This window comes from Frieseomelitta varia, unplaced genomic scaffold, assembly GCF_011392965.1.
Source record: "Frieseomelitta varia isolate USP_RPSP 00005682 unplaced genomic scaffold, Fvar_1.2 scaffold_371, whole genome shotgun sequence".
Lineage (NCBI taxonomy): Eukaryota > Metazoa > Arthropoda > Insecta > Hymenoptera > Apidae > Frieseomelitta > Frieseomelitta varia.
In genome coordinates this window covers 733141-746398 of record NW_025110114.1, presented here as the reverse complement: position 1 = coordinate 746398, position 13258 = coordinate 733141, and the positions used below count along the sequence as shown (strand labels likewise).

Sequence of the window (13258 nt, the reverse complement as noted above, 5' to 3'; positions counted from 1 at the left end):
TATCAACACTTTTATTATCTATTGAGACATTTGGAATTTTCCCTCAAATTCTTGGGATACAGTGCAGAATAATCAGGAAGAAAGATATGCAACAAAACGAAACTTAAATGAGATATCAGTTCAACGATTAATCGAAAGAAATATCCCCTTACGAAGAAACGATCGTACGCGAACAGATGTGAGACGACGTCCATTTCTCTGTTTCACTGTGAACCGCTACGTGTGCCATATATCTGATTTCTATCAATGTCTTCGTCCCCCCCCCCCCCTGCTCTGGATATTTGTTGTATATCTACGATGTGTATCATACACTATTTTTAAATGGAACGATTTCCACAGATGGGACGGACTCCTGTGTTACTTTAAATCCGCTACAACTAGGACTCCTCGATCCATCGACGGGAAATCGAGAGAACAAAAAAAAAAAAAGAAAAAAAAAAAACGAAAAAGAGACCATGAAAAGAAAAAAAAAAGAAAAGCACGAATTGACGCGTCAACCAATCAACCTCTACTTCCTCCTAACCCCTTTTCTTCATCTATATCTATTCTTCTTCTCTCTCTCTATCTATCTCTGTTCTTATCTATTCTCTCTTTTTTTTTCTTTATCTTTCTCTTTGAAGTTTCGTTTTTCTTCTTCTTCTTCTTCTTCTTCTTCTTCTTCTCCTCTTTCAAGTATTTGGGAGTTTGGAAATGATTATTGATTATGATGATAGTGATAAGAATTATGATGATGATGATGATGATGATGATGATGATGATGATGATGATGATGAATTCGTATCGCGAGTAGCCTGTCTATCTGTTGCTGTGATCCGCTCTCGTTTCTCGCTCGCAGGTGTCACTCATTAACTTCGTAGCGTCGCTCTGTGGCGCTGGCGGGATCCAAGCCTTCAAAACAATGAGGACCCTAAGGGCCCTAAGGCCACTCAGGGCGATGTCTAGAATGCAGGGAATGCGGGTATGTAGCCCACAGTCTCAGCAGACCTTGCCGATTATTTTCTTTATTATGTTCCCGATCGAATCCGATCATTCTCTTTGCGTGGGCGAATCGAGCCTCTGAGTTGGGCACGCACGTCATTGAAAATCCGTTGCGCAATCGTGCAACAAGTTTCACTTGGGTTTCAAACCCAATTATGAAGTTTTTATTATGAAGTTGCTATGACACGTTAATGAATTGTTACGACGAGCAATGCGTGAATCGAATAATCTGGAATTGATTAGAATCATTGGATTGTTATATTCATAAGTATCATAACGAGCTGAAATTCTCTAAAATTATCGAACTATAACTAGAATTAATAGAATGCAGTATTTTTAGAATTTTTGTTTGAGCAAATTTGATTTTTCTTTTTTTTTTTTTTTTTTTTTGATTGTTTAAACTTTGAAACTGTTCGACAATAGCCGACAGAAAATATTTTTCAAAAGAGTATTTCTTATATGAAAAAAAGAAAAAAAAAAAATATATATATATATATTGAACGATGCCCAACTCTGTTGACAATTTTCGATTCGTTCAAATTCTCAATTTGGATTCTCTCGGTGCCGTCGAATTATCCGAAAGAAAGCAAGCTTGACTGAAACTGGAAATAGAGAAAAACAAAAAGAAAAAAAAAGAAAAACGTTCCAATAAAAGGAGAATAAAGATCTCATTTGATGAACGAAATGATGATTAGATGATTAGAAAAGAATTTTAGTTTATAAACGGCGGCACCGTTTATTTCTTTTCTCATCGCGAGACTCGACAAAGAGGCCGATTTGAGTTTCACATTAGAGAGAATGTTTCGTTTAGCTCTGTTTATATTAGAACTTGTTTCCTTATGTTGATCGATCCAAGGATCTAAAAACAGAATAACTCTTCGGTCTCGCCGTGTCGAAGGCTCGATTCCTTTTGCACGTGAACATATAAGTAGGGCGATCGCGAATGCACTTGAGCTTAAAACTGCAAATGTTTGAACGGCACGTAGACTCGTTCTTTATTGAATAATTCTCGCGAGGTATGCACCTTAGACGAACACACGTAGTCTGCCGTTCGTAAATTTTGGACCAAGCGAGCGTTTTTCGTAAAAAGGAGCAGGATGAACGATTAATAATATTTATTATTAATTATTCGTTGCATATCTTTGGAAGGTTAAACGATTAAAATTTCACAGATGTTTCGAACTTTGATTAATTAATGATTGTTCCCGAAGAAGTCTGAAATTTTTATCTTCAAACAGGAAAACGAAGAACGGTTATTTTTATGAACGAAATGTTCCAGGATTTTTTTTTTTTTTTTTAATGAATAAAAATGAGGAAAGAGCACGACACAAATCTGATACACTTTTGAGCACTTTATTAAAAAAGTTATGGTCATTTTTGGTCATTACTTTTTACAGAATTATATAGTGACAGGTGTCTGTAATGGAAAATATCTGGAACACTCTGTGACATTTGTTTTTAAATCATTTTCTCCAAGCACCTTATTAATTGTCACTTAAATTAATAGAAAAAGAAATCAATAAGATACCAAAAAATATCTTTCAATTCTCATTCGATAATTTCGATAAGCCACGCTTTTAAGTACAATTCCCCTTCAAGTCAACGAGACGAGAAAATCATGGCTATTTCTGCGAGATTTACGAACGGCGGTGTATTTAGATCTATATATTATTTAATTCAACGAGCCTTGAAACAAAACGTGCCTCATCTAGAAAAAACAGCTAGTCTCAACATAACTCGATACGTAAGCAACAAGAACACACGTATTTTTATATATATATATATATATATACCTATACATCAAAACATACTTAGTGACTTATCATTCTTTGAATAAATTTAACAAGTTTATATATCTCATTACAGACATAAAATGATTCTACATAACTGTAATACAAGGTCGCTGAGATACTGGGCGTAGAGTTACTGTCATGCCCACACCCTGACACTGTCTTATCCTATCTTATTATACAGTAGTTCCTAGCTACTATTTTTTCATTTTTTTTTTCTTTTTCTTCAGTATAACCTATCTACGTACATATATATTATATATAATATATTATATATTATATATTATATAAATATATAATATATATTATAACATTATACATATATGTTATATATAATATTATATATATTATATATATTATATAAATATATAATATATATTATAACATTATATATATGTTATATATAATATTATATATATTATATAAATATATAATATATATTATAACATTATATATATACGTTATATATAATATATATATTACATAAATATATATTATAACATTATATATATATATATGTTATATATAATATAAGCACACAACCTGTAACACAAATGATATATTATATATATTATATATATATATATATCATTCGGCTATCTTTCCGTTGATTTTTTTCCTTTCTTTATTTCTGCATGGGATCGTCGCTTGCCGCTTAAAACTCTCGCTAAGAACTCTCGCACATCGCAATGCATCGAATTGTCGAGAAAGAATGCTTTCACTGTTTGTAGGTATGCTTTGTGCGTGTACATTGCTACTGGCTTTATTTCCTGTTTATTTCCGTGTGAATTCTATGTGCACACTTTGTAATCCTGGTCTCGAAACAGTATATTAATAATAGACACTGCCGTTGAAAAATTTGTGAGTGGACGAAACAAAATTCTCCTGAGAGACGACAGTATTGTAATTATAATTTTAATTTTTAATCAAATCAGCTGGTGTTGTTTGACGCGTTGGAAGCAATTTGCTGCGGAATTTCTCATTTTCGTTGCCAGTTCAGAATAATTTACAAATTCGCGAAAAACTAAATTTTATGAGAGATCTACAATATTATATACTGGAGATTTTAATAATTCAGTTCACTAACGATCGCAGTCGTCTGTAACGATACTTATACGAAACATAAAATATTTATTTACTTGAAAATTTTTCAGCGAAAGTGTAAGCACCATACGTCACATCGATCAATGATCAGGCAAATCGATAGTTTAATTCCTTCTCAATATTTCTTCTTCTTTTTTTTTTTTTTTTTTTTTAAACAGGTCCATGGATTTCCGCGAACGCGTAGGCACTCTTGTGTTCGCCATGACTCCTCTTTTTTTTATTATTATTTTTCTCTTCTTTCTACTTTCTTTGTCTGTTTGAATTGTCTGGAGACTTGTGATTTCGGTGTTTTTATTGGTACATTCATATATATACATATCCATGTTCGTTTGCGGCATAATTGTAACGAAATTGAACGTGATAATTGTTGATGGAGTAAGTATGCAAGGTTTACCTCGGTTTACTGTTCCATAAAGAGACAAAGAGTGAACAAAATTCGTTTCGTTGAAAAGAACGAGAAAAGATACGAGCCGAGATACTTTATCGACTCCGTTTCCTGATTTGATCCTGTGTAATTGTGAAAAATCGAGCGGAATTCGAACAGAGATGTCGTACGCTTCGTGCTCCCAAGAATTCACACGAAAAATCTCTGTATACTATTCAAATTTCTATCGACGTTCTTCGATAGAAATTGAATAATCAGAAATTAATCGAGATGCAAGTTTCTGTAGTTTTCTACAACCAAAGATTCTGAGAAATTTATACATTAGATACTATTATTTGCATCTCACTTTATTCCAATTACGTTTCACGACGATGGTACAAAATCTCTGGCTCCTTTCGCGCGACGTTTCATCGTTTCTTTCACATTTTTTTTTTTTTTTACCGCAATAGAAGACTCTAGGATTTTAATTGCACATTACTACGTATAATGAGTTCGTAATGTACACGGCGTGTATCTAGAAACGCGTAGAAATGCATAGAAACGCATACTCGAGCACTATAGAGAAACAAAAGTCGAAAGAACGGTTCAGACCGAGTTGCTGGTTACTTTAACGGCTGGTTTTGTCCCGCAGGTAGTCGTCAACGCTTTGGTTCAAGCCATTCCATCCATTTTCAACGTGTTACTGGTGTGTCTTATCTTCTGGTTGATCTTCGCCATTATGGGCGTGCAGCTTTTCGCCGGCAAATATTTCAAGGTGCGTATTCGCCTTCGTCGATCAATAGTGTATATATATATTTTATGGGAATTCGAGCGTGAAACAAGAAACAATGAACGAACAACTGACAATTGGCCGTCGTTCTACTTCATTTCACAGTGCGTAGACGCAAATAAAACAACGCTCAGCCACGAAATAATCCCCGATCGAAACGCCTGCTTGGCTGAGAACTATACCTGGGAGAATTCTCCGATGAATTTCGACCACGTAGGGAAAGCGTATCTGTGCTTGTTCCAAGTGGCCACGTTTAAAGGATGGATCCAGATCATGAACGATGCCATAGATTCCAGGGAGGTGAGCAAACTGGCAATACTTACGTTCGAACGAAATTTGGAAAAGTTGGTAGGATTGAAATTGACAGCGCAATTCATCTTTTTTTTTTTGTTTTCATTCGCAGCTCAACAAACAACCAATCCGCGAAACAAACATCTACATGTACTTCTATTTTGTATTTTTCATTATATTCGGATCGTTTTTTACCCTTAATCTATTCATTGGTGTGATCATCGACAACTTCAACGAGCAGAAGAAAAAGGCGGGAGGCTCTCTCGAGATGTTCATGACGGAAGACCAGAAGAAATATTACAACGCTATGAAAAAAATGGGTAGCAAGAAACCACTTAAGGCCATTCCACGCCCGAGAGTATGTAGATGATTGATGAATGATAATTTCGATCGTCGTCAATTTCCTCTTCAATCTTACTGAATCCTACGAGTTTCAATCGGAACAAAACCCCTTTTAAAGCTGAATTTTGAACGTTAATTGGGAATTTTGAGTTTCAATTCGACAGAACTTTCAACACGCAAAAATTGTCGCAGCTGCGCAACTGTCTTAAAGTTGTGACAATTCTGATCATTCTCTCCGTTTTAGTTCCGTTTGCCAGTGTCAAAAGCGTCCCCTTGTTCTAACAACGATTGCGTTGCGTTCTTTCTTTTCCAGTGGCGGCCGCAGGCAATAGTGTTTGAAATAGTGACGGACAAAAAGTTCGATATGATAATCATGTTGTTCATCGGACTGAACATGCTTACGATGACGTTGGACCATTATCAGCAAACTCAGACGTTCAGCGATGTCCTGGACTATCTGAACATGATATTCATTGTGATATTCACCAGCGAGTGTCTCATGAAGATCTTCGCTCTACGTTACCACTACTTCAAGGAGCCGTGGAACCTCTTTGATTTTGTTGTTGTTATATTGTCAATATTAGGTAATGTAATGTAATGATTAGTTCAGTCGTATGGCCCACGTGAAATTTGACACATGACCATGAGAAGGATAATCCTGTTAACTTTTTTCATCACACGATCTCTCTTTTTTCCCCCCTCTCTCTCTCTTTCTCTCTCTCTCTCTCTCTCTCTCTCTCTTTCTCGAGTAGAATGGAACTGTGCATGTTCGATTTATTACTTCTATCGCACGCAGAACTTAGTACATGTCTCCTTTAGCAAAGGAGTAAAGCGTACAGGATTAATATTTCACGTGTGCTGCAACGACTGATCAGCATCATTACGTTACGTAGCCTTACATTGATGTTGAGTGTGATCCCACGTTCCCTCTCCTCTACAATCCTCGTTTCCTTAATCCTATGAACATGTGTCCAGTCCACTAAATACGACATTACATCAAAACTCTCATTCAAGTTGATTCATTGACTGAACAATTTGTCGGTTTATCTTGAAAACGAGCAGTAAAAATTTAATATTTTAATGATAAACGTTTCAAAACCTTAACTTCACAATCCGGACATAAGCTTCAACATTTTAAAATGCATTTTGATGTAACGTTGTGTTTGGCTGGTGGTTCACACGTGTTTGATTGACGTGTTGAGACGATTGTTAATCAAAAAATTGGGTAAGAGCGGGTCTGTATTGAGAGTTATTCTTTTATTCCAAATTTAGTTTCTTCTTAGAGAGGAGCTAGTCTGCTAGATCTTCAAACTTTCGAATGCCTAACACGAAATTAACTACTACATTGATACATTTTTTTTTCTTTTTCTTTTTATTATCTCATGCCGCACCGTGTGATCTAACTAGTGATCGAGCTTTAATCAACTATCTGATTTTTCGATCAGTCTGAGAAATGCATGTTGTCTCTTTTCTCATAGTCGGACGTAGCTGAGAAAGAATATTAGAGAGTGACGACGATAGTTCTTAGAACTGCGTGATGCACGTTTCTTTTAATCCAATTTTTTTTCTTTTTTTTCTCTAAATCATGTATCAAACACTCTAATTTCGGAGAAACAGAGAAACACTCACAATTTTTTCGCTGTCATTCATCGTAGAACACTCTCGCTTACGGATCAAGCTAGAATTAGAAATGCATATCTATCTAACTTTATAGTCGACGAATGAATTAGACTCTATAAAACAAATAATCCTTTTCCTCTGCATGGGAAACCTGAAACACACGTGAATCTAGAAGGCACCATTTTTACCTAGATCACACTAACTTAATCTAGTCTCGACTTACTTAAATTTCATCCTTTCCTTACTGCCACATTCTTATCGCTAAGAATCATTGTAACGAAATGTGTATACATATATATATATATATATATATGTGTGTGTTCTCTCTTTAGGTCTGGTTCTCAGTGACATTATTGAGAAATATTTCGTATCGCCGACGTTGCTTCGTGTTGTAAGGGTGGCAAAAGTCGGCCGTGTGCTTCGACTCGTGAAAGGTGCTAAGGGTATCCGAACACTTCTCTTCGCCCTGGCGATGTCGTTACCAGCTCTCTTCAATATTTGCCTATTACTGTTTTTGGTGATGTTTATCTTCGCGATCTTCGGAATGTCGTTTTTCATGCACGTGAAGGACAAGAGCGGGCTGGACGATGTGTACAACTTCAAAACGTTCGGCCAGTCGATGATATTGCTATTCCAGGTAATTGAACCAGTTTCCGCGGCTCACAGCGTGTTAAACAAAGATTTTCACGCGAAACGTCACGGATCCAAAATAATTACATCCGACGCTGTAACGGGATGTAATTATTACATAAAAAAAAAAAAAAAAAAAAACAAAATTCTCGAACGTGTGTCCAGATGTCAACGTCCGCCGGTTGGGACGGCGTCCTCGACGGTATAATAAACGAGGAGGACTGCCAGGAGCCGAACAACGAGATAGGATATCCGGGCAACTGTGGCTCATCCACGATCGGCATCGCCTATCTACTCTCGTACCTGGTGATCAGCTTTCTGATCGTCATCAACATGTACATCGCCGTGATCTTGGAGAATTACTCGCAAGCCACCGAGGATGTGCAGGAGGGCCTGACCGACGACGATTACGACATGTACTACGAGATCTGGCAACAGTTCGATCCAGACGGGTCGCAGTACATCAGATACGATCAGCTGTCCGAGTTCTTGGACGTGCTTGAGCCGCCGTTACAGATACACAAGCCGAACAAGTACAAGATCGTCTCGATGGACATCCCTATATGCAAAGGGGATATGATGTTCTGCGTGGACATCCTGGACGCTCTTACCAAGGACTTCTTCGCGCGGAAGGGTAACCCGATCGAGGAGTCGTCCGACCTCGAGGTTCAGACGCGTCCGGGCGAGGTCGGTTACGAGCCAGTCTCCTCGACGCTGTGGCGCCAGCGCGAGGAGTATTGCGCGCGTTTGATCCAGAATGCCTGGAGGAAGCACAAGCAGCAGCGTCTAGGCGGGCCCAGCGAGGAAAGCGACGACGCCGACACCGATCCACGGGTCAGGCAGACCGCGGTCCTGGTCGAGAGCGACGGTTTCGTGACGAAGAACGGCCACAGGGTGGTCATCCATAGCCGATCGCCGAGCGTTACCTCGAGAACCGCGGACGTCTGATCGGCGTCCACCACGACGTCCCAAGCACCGCCACCGTCGTAGCAAGCGCCACCAACGAGCCGTAACAGATAACACGGCGGCGTCCGTGCGACGATCGCTCCATTCGCAGCATCGCCGGCTAAAACAGCTACTGAAAAATTGTTCACACAACAGACGCGCTGACACTGCTCGCGGCGGAGCAGCGGCCTCACGGACCTCGCGCGCGCGCGCTCTCCATCGACAGCCTTATAGTTGTATAAAAAAAAAGAAAAAAAAAAAAGAAGTATTAAGAGAAGAAGAAGAAAAAAAAAAAATAAATACATTCCTCCAACGAGTTGCCTTTAAATCCACTGTAAACGCTACGATCGTTGGGAGACACGTCGCTAGCTGATGAACACACACGACACGAGGGTGAAGACGAAAACGCTGGTGATTTTTTTCCTCGGTTTTTCTGGGCGAGTCCGTTTCGAGAAGTGTGAACAGGGCCGTGAACAGTGAGAGGACACGATAGAGAGAAACACACACACACACACAGACTGCTGATTCACCGTGTCGATTGACCAATCGTCCGTGCTCGTTTATTGGGATTATTGGCTCGGTTCTCTCTCGGTTGTCTCGGGGGTGCAAGAGGAATTTGTTTGTGAAGAGAGACACTGATCAAATGTAATAGGATTTGGCTGACGAAACGAAGATGAGGAAGAGGAATCGAAGGACAAGAAAATGATGTCAGGGAAAAGAACACACAGAGAGAGAAAGAGACAGAGAGAGAGAGGGAGAGAATGACAGTCGGTGTATAAAGAAGTGTACTCGACTCTGAACACGACGTAACCTTCGAGTCAGCTTCCCCCCATTTCAAAAATCGAATTAAGGCTCGAAGGTTCACGTTGCAACGTGGCCGGGGATTCCTGTCCTTTGATGGACTTCGTTACGGCAGTTCTTGCTCTGTTCTCTCTCTCTCTCTCTCTCTTTTCTTTTTTTTTTTTAAGAGTTCGTACGATGACGATGACGATCCGCGCAGGCTGCGTTAGTTGCACGCGTGACTCGAGACGCGCGATCGAAACGAAAGCAATCATCATTTCGCGTGACCGACAATGAAACGAAGACCCTAGGTACGTTCTAACGGCGAGTTAACATTGCCGCGTTCGCAACAAGAAAAAGAATGGATAAAAGAAAAGAAAAGAAAGATATATATATATATATATATATATATATATATATATATATATATATATATCAGCGATCGTTTCTCATCTACTCTAGAGGAAAACGAATTCCACACACACACACACACACATACACACACACAGCCGATTCGTAAAATTCTATCCGCGTATATTGGATTTTTTACATGATTTTAAACAGCGAACCGCCAACTCGCTGACGAACACAAACAAATAAAAAAAATGAAGGTTGCAGGGAAATTTGAAAAAGACAAATCTGTATAAATCAATGTTGATTCGCTGCGGTCGAGGTTCGTGGGTGACATTTTGATTCGTTATTCTGGTCATCGTACAGTGGTGCATAAAGACAGAGAGAGAGGTTTCTTTGAACTTGAAACTGAACAAAGGAGAGAAGGAGAGGAAAAAGGAAAAAAAAAAAAACGACGGAACAACGGAGAAAACGAAGACATTGACGAAGACGCTGATCATAACTGATAACAGTGAGGATGATCATAGAACGATTAAGATAATGATTATAAATGATGATGATGATGATGATGGTGAACAAGAATGTTAATAATGTGAAATGTACGCGTAGTTTACTACATTCGCTCAGCTTGAACAAATTTTGCGCAACACGATACGCAAAAAACGAACATCCGATCGCGCGGCTTTGTTTTATCTGGCCCTCTGCCTCTCTGTTCCTCTTCTCTACTTCGACCATTTAAATATAAATCATCAACGCTAGAATCATTCGATCTATAACAATATCGTGACAGTCTGACGATTTTATAGTCATACGATTGTTTAAAACGCGTAAGAATTGCTTGCATAGAGGGAGTTTGAAGAAGGAACACGATCGCAGCAACAACCCGGTCGGTAAAACAGTTCTCCGTGTAGATTCAAAGTTCTTCATCAAGTAGCAACTATCTTTCCCCCTCTAAGTTTTCATTGTCGATGAAAATGTTGTGTCTCTCTCCCATTTCTTTTTTTTCTTTTTTTTTTTTTTTTTTTAGATGATCCATGAACAATATTCTTGCCAAAAAAAAGGAACAGAGGGGGGGAAGGTGCGGCGAATACAAATTTCGCAATCATCATCAGCTAGGTACTTACACATTTGCAAAAAAAAAAAAAAAACGGAAAAAAAATCTTACACAGACACAATCTTACACGACGTAGTGATGCGCTTTGGAATAAATGAATATACATAATAGTGTTATTCGAATTGTAATTGTAATCGACAACCGTGCGCCCGTAAACCCGTCTCGCAGTAAACGCGTAGCGTATCGTTTAAGTAAAACGGATTCATAAAAATGCCGCACGTTTAAATACGCTGGAAGAATTAATGATTAACTCGGTTGGTAACGTAGAATTAGACACAACTGTTTTTGACTCGTTGTACTCCTGGCAAAAGAAATTTTAACTCTCAATTATTGGAACGAGATGCGATGTTAAATTAGGCCGTGAAATTTAAAATTGTATTTATATTAGCGAGAATGAATATACTTTATCGAGTTATGAACGTTTGATAATTCTTTTGCCGATAAGTTATTGACATATTCACGAGGTGAGACCGTTCAGTTTGTCGTTAATAAGTTTATAATTGTTACATCGTTTGAAATTCTAATTCGAATCCGTGTAAAGTGTAAGATTATTATTATTAAGATCATAATTATCTCTATATTAGATGAATTCTGAATTCACCATATCAATTGTTACCTGTTACTAATTGAGAGTTAAAGTTTTTGATGAACGTTTGGAAATACTTGTCTCCCGGAATTTTTATCAACAATCTCGATATTTTCCAATTTGCATACACGCTTCAAAGCAATATGTCGTTCACTTGGGGAAAATTCTTTTTTTAAACGTGCCCTAATAAAAATCCACGTTTTAGAAATAAAAATTTAAATCTACAGATCCATCGACACTTTTGTTAATTCACGTAATAAATTACTCAGGGCAAGAAAGTTGTGTCATTCTACATAGTTTGACAATAGATGCCAAATCAAGAACGTTAAGTTTTCACAAGAAAAAAAAAAAAAAAAAAAAAAAAAAAAAAAAAAAAAAAAAAAAAACAGAAAAACAGAAAAATTGTTAAGATCTCAAATGATTTATTTTGTCGTTGGTTATTCGAAATATTTAGCTAAATAGTTTTCCATTGAATTATGGAGAAGTGACAAAAAAAAGTTAAGGCCGAAGAGTTAACAAAATTTTCCGTTTGCGATTCGAGAAGCTGCACGATTGTCCAAGGACAATAACGATTAACGACAACTGACGAAGCAACTGTACAACTTTCTTTTCAATACGAATCGCAATAGAAATACTTGAGAAAAAGATTCGCTATATATTCGACATATTCGAGGCAATTAAAGGAGAAAAAAGAAAAAAAGAAAAAACGAGAAAAAAAGAAAAAACGCAAAAAGAGAGAAAAATCGGTGCTTCGTAGAAGAAAGGTATCGTTCGAGTTTTGTAGCTCAATTTTCGAACGGGTTTACGTGCTTAATGACCTCGTGAAGGATCTTGTGCCTAATTTCCACGGAATTAGTGCGACGCTGTTTCTAGCCAGATGGCTAGATGGAATAGTGTCACGGTTGCAAGAAAAAAAAAAAAAAGAAAAGAAAAGAAGTTAAAAAAATCGATACACGTCGGAGGAAATTCTCAACGATCATTGACCACGGCACACGATCCTGTCACAGGTGGAAGTGACCTCAATCGCATCGTTCTCGCGCAAACATACGAACGCATAGATCGCGTGAAATGAATCGAGTTGAACGCGTTGCAAACAAGTATGCGCACGGTGATGGACGATAGCACGTTGAAATAGCGCGTCTGTCAACGATGGCAGCGATGCCGACGGTTCATTTCGCCGTGAGGGGAAAAAAAAGAAAAAAAAAAAAGAAAAAAAGAAGAAAAAAAAAGAAAGAAAAGGAAAAAAAATATACAGGTCAAACGGTACATTATACTCGTAGGTACGTACACGAATGAAGATTGTCTCGGTCTGGCGCCGCAAACGAGCGTGCGTTAAACGAGGCAACAACACAGAGGACAAAAATGAACTACATAATGTGTGCGCGTGTGTGTGTTAACGCGGATTGCGCGATCGTTATTTTTCTACGTTTACATCCGCGTTCCGGAATGGGATTGAGAGAAATACAGAGAGGCGGACGATGGGGAAAAGGAACGAGGAGCGGCACCTCGTTGTCCGCGTTGTCTCGACGCTAGCGGCGGCGGCGGCGGCGGTAATAAACGAACGTATGATCGT

General features: G+C 38.3%; 1 protein-coding gene across 17 annotated transcripts in view; it reads left to right on the top strand.

The window, feature by feature from the left end:
- The window catches only part of LOC122531000 (sodium channel protein para), a 33984-nt gene extending 23581 nt beyond the window's left edge, over window positions 1-10403 (top strand). For 6 of the 17 annotated variants that reach the window (XM_043658516.1, XM_043658513.1, XM_043658512.1 and 3 more), the window contains 7 exons: window positions 836-958; window positions 4889-5011; window positions 5132-5326; window positions 5430-5675; window positions 5973-6243; window positions 7612-7916; window positions 8075-10403. In XM_043658516.1, coding sequence (XP_043514451.1) covers window positions 836-958; window positions 4889-5011; window positions 5132-5326; window positions 5430-5675; window positions 5973-6243; window positions 7612-7916; window positions 8075-8857 — 2046 coding nt within the window. In that variant the 3' untranslated portion in view covers window positions 8858-10403. Of the gene's footprint in view, window positions 1-835; window positions 959-4888; window positions 5327-5429; window positions 5676-5972; window positions 6365-6399; window positions 7309-7611; window positions 7917-8074 lie in introns of those variants that run through there. The other 11 variants (XM_043658505.1, XM_043658504.1, XM_043658502.1 and 8 more) reach the window with 3 other exon arrangements.
- Window positions 10404-13258: the final 2855 nt, after the last annotated feature.